General features: G+C 43.2%; 1 protein-coding gene across 7 annotated transcripts in view; it reads left to right on the forward strand.

Annotated features, from left to right (window-relative positions):
• Nucleotides 1–14173, forward strand: part of myo9aa (myosin IXAa) — a 100893-nt gene extending 86720 nt beyond the window's left edge. For 3 of the 7 annotated variants that reach the window (XM_023426679.2, XM_087179422.1, XM_087179421.1), the window contains 22 exons: nucleotides 621–770; nucleotides 1388–1698; nucleotides 2164–3948; nucleotides 4526–4625; nucleotides 4858–5073; nucleotides 6018–6115; nucleotides 6271–6404; nucleotides 6544–6767; nucleotides 6960–7076; nucleotides 7265–7453; nucleotides 7688–7738; nucleotides 7974–8085; nucleotides 9046–9107; nucleotides 9374–9566; nucleotides 9682–9810; nucleotides 9961–10066; nucleotides 10171–10302; nucleotides 10929–11052; nucleotides 11681–11698; nucleotides 11960–12168; nucleotides 12302–12444; nucleotides 12540–14173. In XM_023426679.2, the coding sequence (XP_023282447.1) occupies nucleotides 621–770; nucleotides 1388–1698; nucleotides 2164–3948; nucleotides 4526–4625; nucleotides 4858–5073; nucleotides 6018–6115; nucleotides 6271–6404; nucleotides 6544–6767; nucleotides 6960–7076; nucleotides 7265–7453; nucleotides 7688–7738; nucleotides 7974–8085; nucleotides 9046–9107; nucleotides 9374–9566; nucleotides 9682–9810; nucleotides 9961–10066; nucleotides 10171–10302; nucleotides 10929–11052; nucleotides 11681–11698; nucleotides 11960–12168; nucleotides 12302–12444; nucleotides 12540–13039 (5103 nt within the window). In that variant the 3' untranslated portion in view covers nucleotides 13040–14173. The remainder of the gene's footprint in view (nucleotides 1–620; nucleotides 771–1387; nucleotides 1699–2163; nucleotides 3949–4525; nucleotides 4626–4857; nucleotides 5074–6017; nucleotides 6116–6270; nucleotides 6405–6543; nucleotides 6768–6959; nucleotides 7077–7264; nucleotides 7454–7687; nucleotides 7739–7973; nucleotides 8086–9045; nucleotides 9108–9373; nucleotides 9567–9681; nucleotides 9811–9960; nucleotides 10067–10170; nucleotides 10303–10928; nucleotides 11053–11680; nucleotides 11699–11959; nucleotides 12169–12301; nucleotides 12445–12539) is intronic. The other 4 variants (XM_087179419.1, XM_087179423.1, XM_023426680.2 and 1 more) reach the window with 4 other exon arrangements.
• Nucleotides 14174–14287: the final 114 nt, after the last annotated feature.

Raw genomic sequence — 14287 nt, forward strand, 5'->3', positions numbered from 1 at the left:
GATTCAAAATGACATGTGATATGGGAAAATGTTTTTGCAGCTAGTTCAGTGAGAATTTAAGGGAATATCAGGGTTCAATAAGTTAAATAAAGTCACGATGCATAATCCAGATGTAAAGAGAAAAAGTAGGACAAGACAGTGGTCGAGTGATTTTCTTCTGTGTCATTGTTTGGTGGTTTTAAATTGCTAAGACTTTGGTCAGTTTATTAAACTGTTTAATTACACACACTATAAATAGAGTCAGGATAGGATAGTGTTGAGGATAACCTCATATTACCTGAAAGCATCCTCTTAACAAAAGGATGTAATGAAGAAGGTGCCCCATATTTGGTGCGGTATGAATGAGACATGATGGTGGGGTCCATGCCTATGGGATGCTGTCTATATAATTAGAGGATCATACCTGACATTCCTGTGACCATGTATCCAGCTAGAGGGATTTCTGAGGTTTGTGTGTGTGCCTGTGAGTAACTGTGAGCGGGAATTTTTTTTTTCGTTTTTTTAAAGAATGTGTGTGTATATCCCTTTGTAAGCAGCTGGACAGCCTCTGTCTTCATTAAGTGTGTGTGTGTGTGTGTGTGTTGTCCTGTGCTGACTCCCATCGTCGTCCCTCCCTTCAGGTGTTTCTGCGGGAGGCTGAGCGTCAGCGGCTGCAGGCCTTACTCCACGGGGAAGTTCTCAGACTCATCGTCATGCTGCAGCGGCGCTTTAGAGCCCGGCTGGAGAGGAAGCAGTTTGTCAGGATGAGAGAGGCAGCAACCTGCATCCAGGTACAGTACTGAGCTTTTCATCATCAGTGCTTTCATTTCTGTCTGATTTAAATCGCTTTTTTATGGTTTTTGTGTTGGAATATTCTCCTGTTGTTTTAGCAGCCGAGCGGGAACTCAGTAGTTCAGTGTTGTTCCTTTCAGTGGCTTTGTATCTTGATAATATGATCATTTTATATTATAGTTTCAATTCTGTTTCCCAAATCAATGAATCCAAAATTTAAAAAAATATATATATATAAAATTTAAAAAATTTAAATGAAACCCCCATGTTATACTCCATATGATTTTGCTTACATTTGCAATTTTGAGATACCAATCAATATTGAAATGATATTGGTAATACTGCCCAGTCTTAGTTCAGTACTTCACTATATCTGAAATGAAAATATGGAAAGGCATGCATTAATATCAGGGATGTTTTATTTATTTTAGTTCAAGTGACTAAAGTGGAAATTATCTGAAATCTGAAAAAAGAAAATTGAGATTTGAGTAAAGATGATTATATTTCTAATGGAGTTGCTGTAGTCAATGAACATTGAAGTAGGCTTTGACTAAAAGGGAAAAAAAAGAAGATATTATCATGAAAATAATCTATCATTACGATCATCTCCTTACAGAAATGGTGGCGTTTGTACCGGCCCATAGAAGAGGAGCAGGAGGACTATGACCCTAAAGTCCAGGAGGGGGCAGCTTTGTGCTTGCAGACACAGTGGAGAGGTTACAGGGAGCGCCAGAGGTTCAGGCTGTGGAGGGAGGCTGCTCTGGTGCTACAGAGGGCATGGAGGTTATGGCTCCATCGGCGCTGCACAGCAGCTCTGGTTGTTCAGACCGCCTGGCGCTGTCATCAAGCCAGACAAGCCTACTTGCGTCTGTATGCCGCTGTGGTACAACTACAGGCATTTAGCAGAGGCTACCTCAGCAGGCAGAGGTAAACCATACCATAAAACACTGATTACTTTATTCTGAGCAGTAGCCCCAGTTCTTTTTTCTGTTGCTAGAAAATTGAGGTGAGTTTAGTTTAAGGAATGCAAACATTTTAGCATTTTTTAATAAAGGCTCCATCTTCTGAGAGTAGCTTCTATGGGTAAGTGACTGCATGGTTTTTGTCAAGCTAGTGCAAAACCAGATTAATCTTTGCACACAGCCTCTGCAATGTATTTGGTCATTGTTCAGTGTGGAAACAGAGCATGCCATTACGCAAGAAATCCAACCCAAAGCAGCTCTACAATCAGCTGAGCTGTTGGGGACAAGAATTTTTATATCAGACTCTGACTTTGGTGCATACTTGAGCTTGTTATAAATAACTGTGACTGTTCAAAATACATCTTGATAAAAGGGTGAGGAAACAGTTTGACATCAGCTTAAGTTTTAATCGCGCCTTTTTTACTTACAGTTTCAAAGAACTGCGAGAGCAGAGACGGAGGGAGGAGGAGGAGCAGCAGGAGAAGCTGCTGCAGCTACAGAATGGCCAGGTGAGTCTTTCACCAGAGGAAGAGGAGGAGTTGCCTGAGAGAATCATGGGGTTGGACCTCAGCACGTGGGAGGATCGTTCCTATGAGCAACGAGAAAAGAGCCTCCAAATCCTCAGCAGCCACGAGGACACAGTCGGGGACGAAGCAGAGGGAGGAGAGCATGCCGGGACAAAAGAGAGCTCCTCTAAAGCGCTAAGTGAAGCACCAGCCTCAATCCCGTCGTCTGCTGTGGTTGTTCGAGACAGGGCCAGAACTGTAGATGAGCCCAGCCAGAAAACCACTCGGGCCAAGAGAGAGAGCCGGCGGATGAGAGAGTTGGAGCAGGCCAAGTTCAGCCTGGAGCTCCTCAAGGTGCGAGCAACCAGCGGCGGAGCCTCGTCCCCATCCGAGGAACGGCGTTGGTCTGTCGAGCTGGTGCCTCCTGCTACCCCGCCTCCTTGTTCACCCCAGGGCACGCCTGACAGCCAGAGCTCCAAAGGCAGCTTTGAGCTTCTGAGTATGGATGAGGAACCGCCCAAGGCTTTAGAAGAGGTGACAGACAGCGAGGACGCCTGCTCCCCTCTTCCGTCAATAGATTCAGTACCAGAGCTGAATGTGGAGGTTGTCTCGACAAGCCCGACACCAGCTGAACCACATACGGCAGGGGTTTCTGATGCTGTTGCCCCCCCAGACAGCCAGGGTCAGAGCAAAATGGATCTGCCAGCCCCCTCTGCCCCCACACATCCGCCCAAAATCGAGAACTACCTCCCTACCTTTTACGTCCCTGCTAGTGAGGGCAGCACGGTCATCTCCCATCGTCCCGCTGAAGAGCCTCAACAGAAAACAGATGCAGCCGTCTCTACAACCACCTCCACTGTTATCAAGCCTCTCAGAGAACGGCGAGAGTCGGCGCGTCGACCAGTGGTGGTGGTCATCAGTATGCAGAAAGAAACACCATTAAGCGAAGAGCTGAGTGATATCGTCCGTCCCCCTGTAGAGGTTCGAGATTCTGCAGCCCAGACAGGGGAGTTGACCCCATCGCCACAGAAAGCAGGCCCAGCAACAGTGCCTCAAGGTCCCGTCCCTGTTTCTACCTCTGCCCCTCAGGCCGACCAGGCTGTCATTGAGAAACTTGTGCGACTAAACGAGGAGAAAGAGGAGAGGCAACGTAATCAGCAACAGCAGAATGAAAAGGAGATGATGGAGCAGATAAGACAACAGAAAGAAGTGCTGGAGCGGCAGCGCCTTTACTTCGCTCAGTATGAGAGAGACATGTTTGAGAAACAAAGAGGAGAGGCTCTGCACAGGATAGAGAAGAGTCGACAGGGTGGACACGATGTGGGTGGAACTGCAACCTCCAGCAAGCCCCTTAGACCCAGCTCCCTGCTGATTGAGAGGACGGCAAAGCTAGCTCCTCATGCCAGAACACATTCAGACTCCACTGCTCCATCAGCGCACTCTCCCCTGGGTGTAGACATCCAAGGCAGCGCCCCTCTCCCCCAGCTGCCTCCTCCACCCGCTTCTGTTCCCAGAGAGAGACGCATGGAGAGCAGGCGTGTTGCTGAGGGCTGGGCACCCAAACTCACGCTGGAGTCCAGAGACGGAGGTGGGGCCAGGGTGAGAACAGCAGCCAGGAAGCCGCCGAGTAATCAAGGCACCACCGTTAGTATGACGGATAAGACGGGCAACATCTTCTTCTCTCCAAAGGACAAAGTGACATTTGCAAAGTGAGTAATAAATTAATACATTGCTTTTTATTTGCTTATACTGGGTATGTTTTTGTTGAAAACTAGAGTTGTTTGACATTTGATTCAAATCCTTGTACGAATAATGAGTTATTATCAATAAAAATACCCAAGGATTACTATAAACAAACAAATAAATGAAAAAACAAATATAAATTAATTTATGTTCAAGGATTGAATAAATCATGTTTCCAAAATAAAATAACAAAAATAAACCATGGTGACATTAATTGTTTACCAAGTGAAGAATTTGAAGATTTCTGACTTTGGCGCCTCCCATTGGTCATAACATGAAGGCGCTGTTTCAGGCACTCGCACAATAAAGTAACATGGACTGCACCAGCTTTCATATGGGGTGGCTCATTTTTCTACAAACAAAAAACTCTACCATCAGACCAATCTGAAAGATGCCATACCCACATAAACATTCCTCACATGGCTTTAATTGTGCATTTAATTAAGATTTCATTGACACACTTGTTCTTGGTTGGCACCTAATGAAATTTGAATTTAAGAATAGCTCTTTGTATTTGTGTTTTCCCTTTTTTTTGTCCATCAGGTTTGACAGCGACACCCTCACTGAAGAAACACCTGTGACCATTCCCAGAGAAGGACCCTCGCCAGTGTCCAAGCCCACTAAAGGAACAAAAGCACGGGATGTTAGTAATCTCTCCTTTTTTTGTTTTCTCAAAATAGACGTATAGCATGCGTTTGCAAATTTGCAAGAGTGCCTTTTGTTGTGAATAATTTAATGAACCTTGGGAGGATAGCTCCCGGTCTTACACTAAAAACAACACAGCTGACCTACATGCAGATCAAAGTGCACTGAAGCTCTTCTACGCGTTAAAGCACCTTTTTAAACATGCTGTTATCACTTCTGGTAAACTCCAGGTCGGCAGAGCGGGCCAAAAAAAGAAAGCCAGAATGGCACGGACCCGCTCCGACTTCCTCACCCGCGCCCCTATCGCCTCGCACGGGGGCGATTCAGACGAGGATGACTATGATGGCGACAGCCCCCTGAGCCCCCGTCATTACACTCTGCCGCTCTCCAAACAGAGCTCCACGGAGGCAGGCTTACGAGAGTCCTGTTTCAGTGACTCAGACATGGTAACAGGCGCCAATCAGAGCCGGCTGTGGCCCTCTCTTACCTTCTTAAAGCGTGTCTTCTCTTTGACATTTCTAACCCCCTTCAGCAGAGAGAGCGTAGATCTGCATCACACCTCTGACTCAAACTGAGCTTCAACAAACTTCTGTTTTTCTAAAAATGTATAAAAACTTTTCCTGAGAGCGGAAGACATTTCAAAGGTATTTCAAGACGGATATTTCAAAGACATAAAATGAAAATACCTGCTAAAATGGTGTTGTGCAATAAAACATAAACACTATCCTACCAATAGAATACCTACCAATTTTTAAAGATGTGTACTCAAGGCTGTCAAACAACCATAAATGCAGTACTTTATTGGTTTGACAAACTGTCTAGAAATCATTATCAATAGTGAATGTTAATTTGACCTCATGCATCGTGAAAGCTGCAGGAGTGTTTTCCCTTTAAAACTTTAAGCCTTTAACATAGTTGCTTTTATAACACGACTTGGCCTCTCTGTCTCTCACAGCTCTAACAGGGATTTTCCTCCTTCCTTTACTCTTTCTGGTAATATTTGCACGTCACTTACTTCCTCTCTGATCACGTAGCGCTTATCACTCGTCAGACCTGGAGAATCCTTGAAAATGGGTCATCATTCACTCTCGCCTTTCTTCATCACTTAACAACCTCCCGTCTTTTAATGATTCTTTTCCTGGGAAAGATGATTTTTTTTTCCCCCCATATGTTTCAGAAGTGTAATTTTGTTGTAGGCATTTGTTAGCGTTCACTGACACATAGAAGAAGTTAGAGCTCTGGTAAATGTACATTGCAGCTCCAGTGATGTGATGCTGCCCTCTACTGGCGTGAACTTGTTCTCAGATCATAATATACAAGACCACATGGGAATACATCATAAGAGAGGTTCTTCTCTTTTACATGTAATTGCAACCTGATTTTCTTTCAGCCTGCAAGCTCCGAGGAACAAAAGAAGATACACAAAGCCATGTCGTCAGGAGATTTGGGCAAAGTGGACTCGATGCGCAAGAATTCGCAAGATGGAAGGTTTGTTCCTCAACTCAGCTTCGGTAGCATCCAGAGTTTTACCATAACGTTTTCTTTTTCATGCCTTGGCCTTAATAGAAATTGTTAAGGACACTTATGATCACAGTTTTCATCAGTTTCATCAGTAATCATCATCAAATTTGTTTTTATTTTAGCAGGGTTCGTGGTAAGATGCGTTTCTGGGGAAAGACAAAGTACGGCGATAAGAAGGCATCCAGAGAGAAGCTGATCTGCGGAGCTGATTCATTGGATGGAGACTACGGAGACACTGGGCCACTGCTGGGAGAGGGTGCGTTACCCAGGAGCAAATGCATCCATTTCAATGATGTTCATATAAACTAAAAATTACAAGATGAGAGACACTGGATGCTGAAATCTTTGAATTGAACCTGCATAAGTGTCACCAACTGCAATTCTCTTCCACACAGCCGGTCAGGAAAACATGTCGCCCCCCTGCAGTCCTGATCTGACGCTGGATCGAGGGTTCAGAGACTTGAAGGAGAACAAGGAACCGTCTCCCAAGGTGAAGCGACGCCGCAGTGTCAAGATCAGCAGTGTGGCTCTGGAACCTGCTCAGTGGCAGAACGACGCGCTGCAGATCCTCACCTGCACCAACGACTACAGGAGCATGAACGACTTCCTCATGAAGAAGGTACAGCCAAACGTGCTCTCTCTTATTCTCTTGATACATATGTGTAAAGATGATTTCATGTCTTGCAGCTGTGTGTCCTCACAAGGAGTAACTCCAGATGATTACAATGCACTTTGGAGCTCAAGTGTTGAGTTTTCTTTTCTTTGCCGACCTCCATATTCATGCGAAGATGTTTGTGGTGTCATATTTTAGATCAACGACTTGGACACAGAGGACAGTAAGAAGGACACCATGGTGGACGTTGTGTTTAAAAAGGCTTTGAAAGAATTCCGTCTAAACATCTTCAACTCGTACTCCACTGCACTGGCGGTAAGTCAGCATGGTTTATCTGATCATTTCAAATTGAAAGATACTCTTTAAAAGTAAAGCATCATATGGAAATATCACTCATGATCTTTTTATGATTAGAAGCACGAGTTTGTTATCAGATCACAGTGCTTTTTACATAATAGCAGATTCAAAAGAGTTAGACTAGATCTTTTATTCTTCCTCCGTAGATGGATGACGGTAAGAGTATCCGCTACAAAGACCTCTACGCTCTGTTTGAGCACATCTTGGAGAAGACCATGCGACAGGAGCAGAGGGACTGGAGCGAGTCCCCTGTCGGAGTGTGGGTCAACACCTTTAAAGTTTTCCTGGATGAGTTCATGACTGAGTATAAACCTATGGACAGCACAATCAGCAAGGTAAAGGCGTGTAACAGCCTCCGGGGATATATGCACATTTTGGTGTATTGGTGTGTATTAACTGTTGTGGATGAAATTGGAAGTGTAGCGATCTTTACAAACTTTAAATGTCATGTACTATACATCATGTTAATGTGTATTAATAGTACTTACATTTACAGCAACATATCTACTGAATACTAAAACATATATGTTGTTCTCTTTTGTCTTTTTTTAAATTCTTTTTTACTACAGCCGCTACCTAAACCTGAACGCAAAAAACGGAGGAAAAAGGACACTGACATTGTGAGTCTCCGTTCCCTCTCATCATTACTGAGTACACGATCCTGAGAGCAACAGAAGAAAGACAACACTGCTCTGACACCTCCATCTGCTCTTTGGAATAACAAGATATAAATACTCCAGTGACCAAAATAGAAAATAGGATATATAAAAAAACAGAATAAATAAATAAATAAAAAAATCCATATAAACGTAATAGGAAACTCCAAATAAACCTGTGTTCTGCTGCTCTCTGCAGGTGGAGGAGCATAACGGCCACATCTTCAAGTCCACCCAGTACAGCATCCCTACTTACTGTGAATACTGCTCATCGCTCATCTGGATGATGGACCGTGCCTGCGTGTGCAAACGTGAGTGCACATACAAAATAACAGAAAAAACTGATCTTGAGAATCCCTGAACTTCATAGACCTATGAAAGATTATGAACCTTTTCTTTTAAATGTATTGTTTTGATTGCCATTTTTTTCTAATTTAAATATTTTAGTCCTGAAATAATTGACATTTCAATTAAGAAAAAAATGAAGCATCAGCAATTTTAATAATCACGTATTTGCTGATTGCAGCTTCTTAATCGTGGAGTTTTGCTGCTTTTCTCTGTTTCGTGTAATTGTAAATTTGATATCTTTGGGTTTTGGGCCGTGGATCAGACAAAATAAAGAGTTCTGGGAACTCATGATGAGCATTTTTCACTATTTTCTGACAGAAGGTAACTGAAATGTCCTTAAAATTGATGTCAGTGACTGTTGGGACCCTGCCACACACACACACACACACACACACACACACACACACACACACACACACACACACACACGCACTCTCTCATTCACACACTCACTCATACAGCCAACATTGTTCTTATGTAACCAACAGCAGAATATTAGTGATGAAATGAATTTACTGTTGGACAATGCGCTGTAGAAGAAATTGCTTTTCATGTCAAATCTTTTGACCGCAAATGCACTCACTAACACCCCTCATCTTTACACAGACACTCACACACACACAAAATGTCATGGGCAGAGCTGGGTTCAGTGTGAGCCCCGCCCTCTCTCCCTCCTCAGCCCTAATCAGATTGTTTTCAACTGGACTCATGGGGTCTGCGGCTCCGTGTCTCCAGAGATTTCTCCACACAGTTTGTCCTTTATTCGCGCAGGATGTTTTCTTCATGCCAGCCAATGCTGCTTGTGATAACATTGATAACATTTTTTTTCTTTTGTCCCAACTTTTGCTGAATAATGAGGAGGCACTGCCTTTCTGTTGATAATGGAAATGACCTGTTTGATTTCTCTGGCTGTGTTTATCCAGTGTGCCGCTACGCCTGCCACAGAAAGTGCTGCCAGAAGACAACCACCAAATGCAGTAAGAAGGTGAGTCGGCCATAGTGTGTACCAACACAATAATGTCCCATGACATTAATTGTATTACTGTGGGTCTATGTACAGTAGCTCTCTCTGTCACTTGATATGCGGGAGGCCATTGTTGTAAAAAGACAAGACTTAGTAGGCTGAGTTTTGTGGGGGTTTTTTTCTCCAATTTTTGTATATAAAAATACTGGTCTTTATTGCTGTGTGCATGTGTATTCATGTATATATACACCACATGTCTGAGTATATTTGTTTGTGTCTGTGAACAGTTTGATCCAGAGCTCTCCTCCAGACAGTTCGGAGTGGAAGTTTCTCGTCTGACTAATGACGAGAGGACGGTGCCCCTGGTAGTGGAGAAGCTTATTAACTACATTGAGATGCATGGCCTCTATACTGAAGGAATATACAGAAAGTCAGGCTCCACCAACAAAATTAAGGAGCTCAAGCAGGGACTGGACACAGGTAACTTTGCTATAGATTACAGCTAACAGGTGAATGATGCAAGCTGGCTTAAAAAAGCTGAGAAACATTGGTGGGAAAGGATTAAATGTGATTTGGTTTCTGTCTGTCCTTCCAGATGTGGACAGCATGAGTCTGGATGACTACAACATCCATGTTATTGCTAGTGTTTTCAAGCAGTGGCTGAGAGACCTGCCTAATCCTCTCATGACATTTGAACTGTATGAGGAGTTTATACGTGCCATGGGTGAGTGGTCGACATCAGGCATCCAACTCTTATTATGTTTGACACTGTAGATTCTGTCCACGATAAGAATGCATTATTGCAAACAGCAGAAGATATATTTGTTTGCTGTAGCAGCAAATGGTGATTTATCTTGCGGGAACGTCTCTCCAGGTTTGCAGGATAAAAAGGAAATGATCAGAGGGGTGTATTCAGTTATTGACCAGCTAAGCAGAACTCACCTAAACACTCTGGAACGCCTCATATTTCATCTTGTCAGGTAACAAAGAAAAGCTGTTCTTAATCTTACAGTAGGATTAATACATGAGACTGCTTTATTTCCATCCTGGTAGACTATTCTAATACTGAGTTTATTGCTTTTAGGATCGCCTTGCAAGAAGACACGAACCGTATGTCAGCCAATGCCTTGGCTATAGTTTTTGCTCCTTGTATCCTGCGCTGTCCTGACACCATTGATCCACTGCAGAGCGTCCAGGACATCAGCAAGACGACTGCGTAAGTCTTTTCTATCAAATTATTTCTTTGCTTCATCTAAGAAAGTGTGGGTTGAGATGGGGCACGCTGGCATTTCAGTGGGGGCGTGCATGACCAGGAGGAAAAATTGGAGTGGTACTAAGATTGAATTAATCTGTTTCATGTGGGAACAATAAACAAAACTCTTTTTCATGGCCATCAAATCCAATTTATCAAGATTTATTCAGATGGCACAAGTACAATTTGAACCTGTTTTTGAGAAGACTTTTGGGAAGAGAAATGTTAACAAAAAGAAAGGTGATGCTTGGAAAGTAAACACATCAGTCAAAACTAAAGTCAACTGAAGTTGTTCTCATCTTCACTGTCAGAACAGCCTCGTGTCGTTCTTGTCACTACATCATAATTACTTTATTTCAATGAAATAATGTTTCATTTGGCTTGCTTTGCTGCAATAATGGTTGATAAATTAATGAATGGGATGGGGACATGGATTGTTTCCAAAGACAGGCTTGATAGAAAACAACTGAGAATGACTGGGCAAATAGAAAAAGGGAGGCACATACTGTATAAATAAATACCATACTGTGATATTGCTAAGTAATTCCAGTCATTCTGAAGTGGTTTTGTCTCTCGCCATCCCTCCTCAGGTGCGTAGAACTTATCATTTGTGAACAGATGAATAAGTACAAAGTACGACTAAAGGACATCAGCACCCTGGAGTTTGCTGAAAACAAGGCCAAGTGCAGACTGACCCTCATTCGACGGTCAATGGTAAGATCAAATTACATGATTAATCACACTGTTATCAGAATCTCATAGTCACAGTGACTCATTGCTTAATCTACCTGACTGAGCCAACTCCTTCATTCCTATATCTTCCCCTGATTTCCTCCTTCTCTAAGCAGTTTTTCTCTTGCTCCAGATTCTCTCCCCTAACCTGTCCTTTCTTTTACCCAGAGACCCGTACTAATAGCTGTTAGGTTTATGAGCATAGCACGCACTAGGGTATGTATACACACACCATGGATTGCATTCCCAAGCCATCATCCATTGGTGATGTTGATGTGGTACTGATCACTGTACAGTCGTATCTTTTCAAAAATTAACATCTTCCTTCTTCATCCCTAAAGCATGAGTCATCACTTTACTGTCTCTGATTCTGTTTTCTTTTTTGCTTTGTTTGATTTTTTATTTTTTACTTTAATTTTGTAACTGTCTTTTGTGGATGCAAGAAAAGACATTATACAACCATGCAGTAGATTCACATAATGTTATGTGGAGTATGGAACATACAAAGTGAAAACTTTTTGTGTATTCTATGACTTAAAATCTATAAAGCTTAACTTCTAAGAAAACTCTGATTCCTATCTTTTTTGTTTCTCACTTTTGCTCTAAGCAGCCAAATGCAGCTAAAAAGGTAAAGTTTGTGTCTCATTGTGCTGTACCCACCTTTGAGTTTGATGAGTCTCTTTAGTGCTGCTGTACTGTTTTAAGCACAGCTTGTCATGTGGTTCTATCACTGCATGTTTGAGACAGTAGCTTCTTGCTTAAAGTGGTGAAATGTACCATATATAACAGCATAACTGCTTTCATTTAGTGGTCGTCAACTGTTTTTATGAAGCACAAATGCAATATTCACATTAGTGAGAAAAAAAACTGCCCTTGATTTGTTTCTCAGGGAAAAGGCCACGTGCAGCGACTAAGCTACCACACGCCTTCGCCTCCAGTAAGTCCCCGGTTGCCCTCTGTGGCCAACACTGTGGTAGAAGAGAGTGGTGGTGAGGAGGGAGCGGACTCGTTTGCTGAAATCTCCGAGCATCAGCAGGCTGCCATGCAGCAGGAAGAGAGAGTGCTGACAGAGCAAATTGAAAGCCTGCAGAAAGAAAAGTAAACTCCATCACTGCACTTAAAACTCAATTTACAAAAATTAACCTTACTATTTTGCATGTACTATTAATGTTAGCTGTGTCTCACCATGTGCGCTCAGCCCATTGTTTAATCAGGATGTTTGCCTGTGCAGAGAGGAGTTGACGTTTGAGATGCTGACTCTGGAGCCACGAGCATCAGATGATGAGACCCTGGAGTCAGAGGCCTCTATCGGTACAGCTGACAGTTCTGAAAACCTCAATGTTGACTCTGAGGGAACCATTTCTGACTTCTCTGGTATGTCAAAATACAGGGAATCATAACTCATTTATGAGAAAAAAGTGGAAAAAATAGTTTTAAAAAACTTAACTTCTATTTGCCTTTCATTGCAGAAAGAGGTCCAGTGTTGACTTCCCCCTGGCCTCGGAGATCTGACGGGAGGAGCCCCCGACGCCGTGCTCTCCACCGGCAGCCTGACTCTCTGGACTCTGTTGACTCTTGCTCCAGTGTGTCCTCCTACTCGTCCTCATCACACTTCCACCCATCGTCCTCTTCCTCCTCTGCCACGACCCGGCGCTTTCGTTTCCACTCCAAGTCTCCCTCCCTAGGCTCAGGTCCAGCCCAGTCTCAGGCCCAGGCTCTGAATGCATCTCACGCCTCCCGATGCGACAGCATAGACAGTAGCCCTACAGGAGACCAGAAGGGTGCATATGACGAAAGGCCCCAGTTTACCAGCCGAGGCACGTTCAATCCAGAGAAGGGCAAACAGAAACTTAAGGGGGCCAAGCATTCAACCCAGGGGCACTCGAGAGATGGCGGTGGCCATGGCAGGGACCCTCCAGACATACCACAGCAGCTGGTATTATATGGCAGTAATGAATTCATGGTATGAAGAACACTGGGACACCAAAGCACTCCTTATCCAACTCCCTGGCAGGCAAAGATGTTCTCAATGGGAGGTAACGTAGTGGCGACTGATCTCCACTTCTCAAAGCACTCTTGCTTAGCCTTTCTTCGTTGAAGTCTGCAAAGAAGTGTCCCCAAGTGCCGTGTATAGTGTTTCCACCTCCACAGGGGGGAGATGTTTGGCAGATGGATGGGTATCAGTGGAAGGGCTCCTCTTCTGTAGACTAAACTGCAACCCATGCTCTCACAGTGCCTTGGCAGCACTTTACTCAGCGCCAAGAGGAGACACACTGAGCAGGAGGACAGAGAAAAGGGAACATTGAAATACACAGAAGACCACTCAGCATCAGGGAACGACACAGAGCTGGAAAGCCAAAGCGGTGAACTACAGCATATGAGAAGAAGTCAGGCAACATCAGGCGTGACAGATGTTACAGTGAAAATAAAGCTCTCCATTATTAGCTGCTTTATGAGTTTACAGTTCATAACAAGGAGTGTAAGCAGTGGTTGCTCTGTTATTACAAATTTATTTTTCCCTTATTTAATAAATTTTAATGTCACAGAAATTCTTTATAGCATATAATATACAGGTATAAATACTGTACAAAGCCGGAACACCAGCCTCTGCTGGGTAGTTGAAGTCAAATATTTATCTTTTTGGAGTATCTTGGACAGAGATGTACGGATTTGGGCAGTGGATGGTTTATGTGTGTGAGTGTGTGTGTGTTTGCATTTGCCAAGCGCTCATGCGTGACTGTATGTATGTGTGAGAAAGAGAGAACCACTTCATGTGTTTTAAGTTTGTGCTGCTTTTTTTTTTTTTTTTTTCCCCTTACAAGGGAAATACCGCCATCAAAGGGACCAAGTCAGCTGGTGTGTATTCCAGCCAAGGGGATCCCAGCTCTGTAAAGAATGTCGGATGTGTATAAAATCCATGCATTCACTGCTTAACAGCCATACAACAATTGTAATGTACAGTACAGTTCATATGTACAGTATAGTGGACAAATGCCATTCTATTCTTGAAATCTATTGTTACCCCTTGCTCCCGAACCCATCCCCACTTCCTGTCTCTAAAGTGTTTGCTCAATAGCAACCAAGCAAGAACATAAAATCACAATGTCTTCTGTCGTTATTAATGAAAATGTTTATGTTTTTGTCATTTGTCTACTTTTTAAATATTTATTTTTCAGGCCTGTGTTGAAATAGTTAACACTTTGACATAACTGCAAAA

This window comes from Seriola lalandi, unplaced genomic scaffold (genome assembly GCF_002814215.2).
Source record: "Seriola lalandi dorsalis isolate HSWRI2012SDOR001 ecotype SW California unplaced genomic scaffold, Sedor1 jcf7180002054835, whole genome shotgun sequence".
Taxonomy (NCBI): Eukaryota; Metazoa; Chordata; class Actinopteri; order Carangiformes; family Carangidae; genus Seriola; species Seriola lalandi.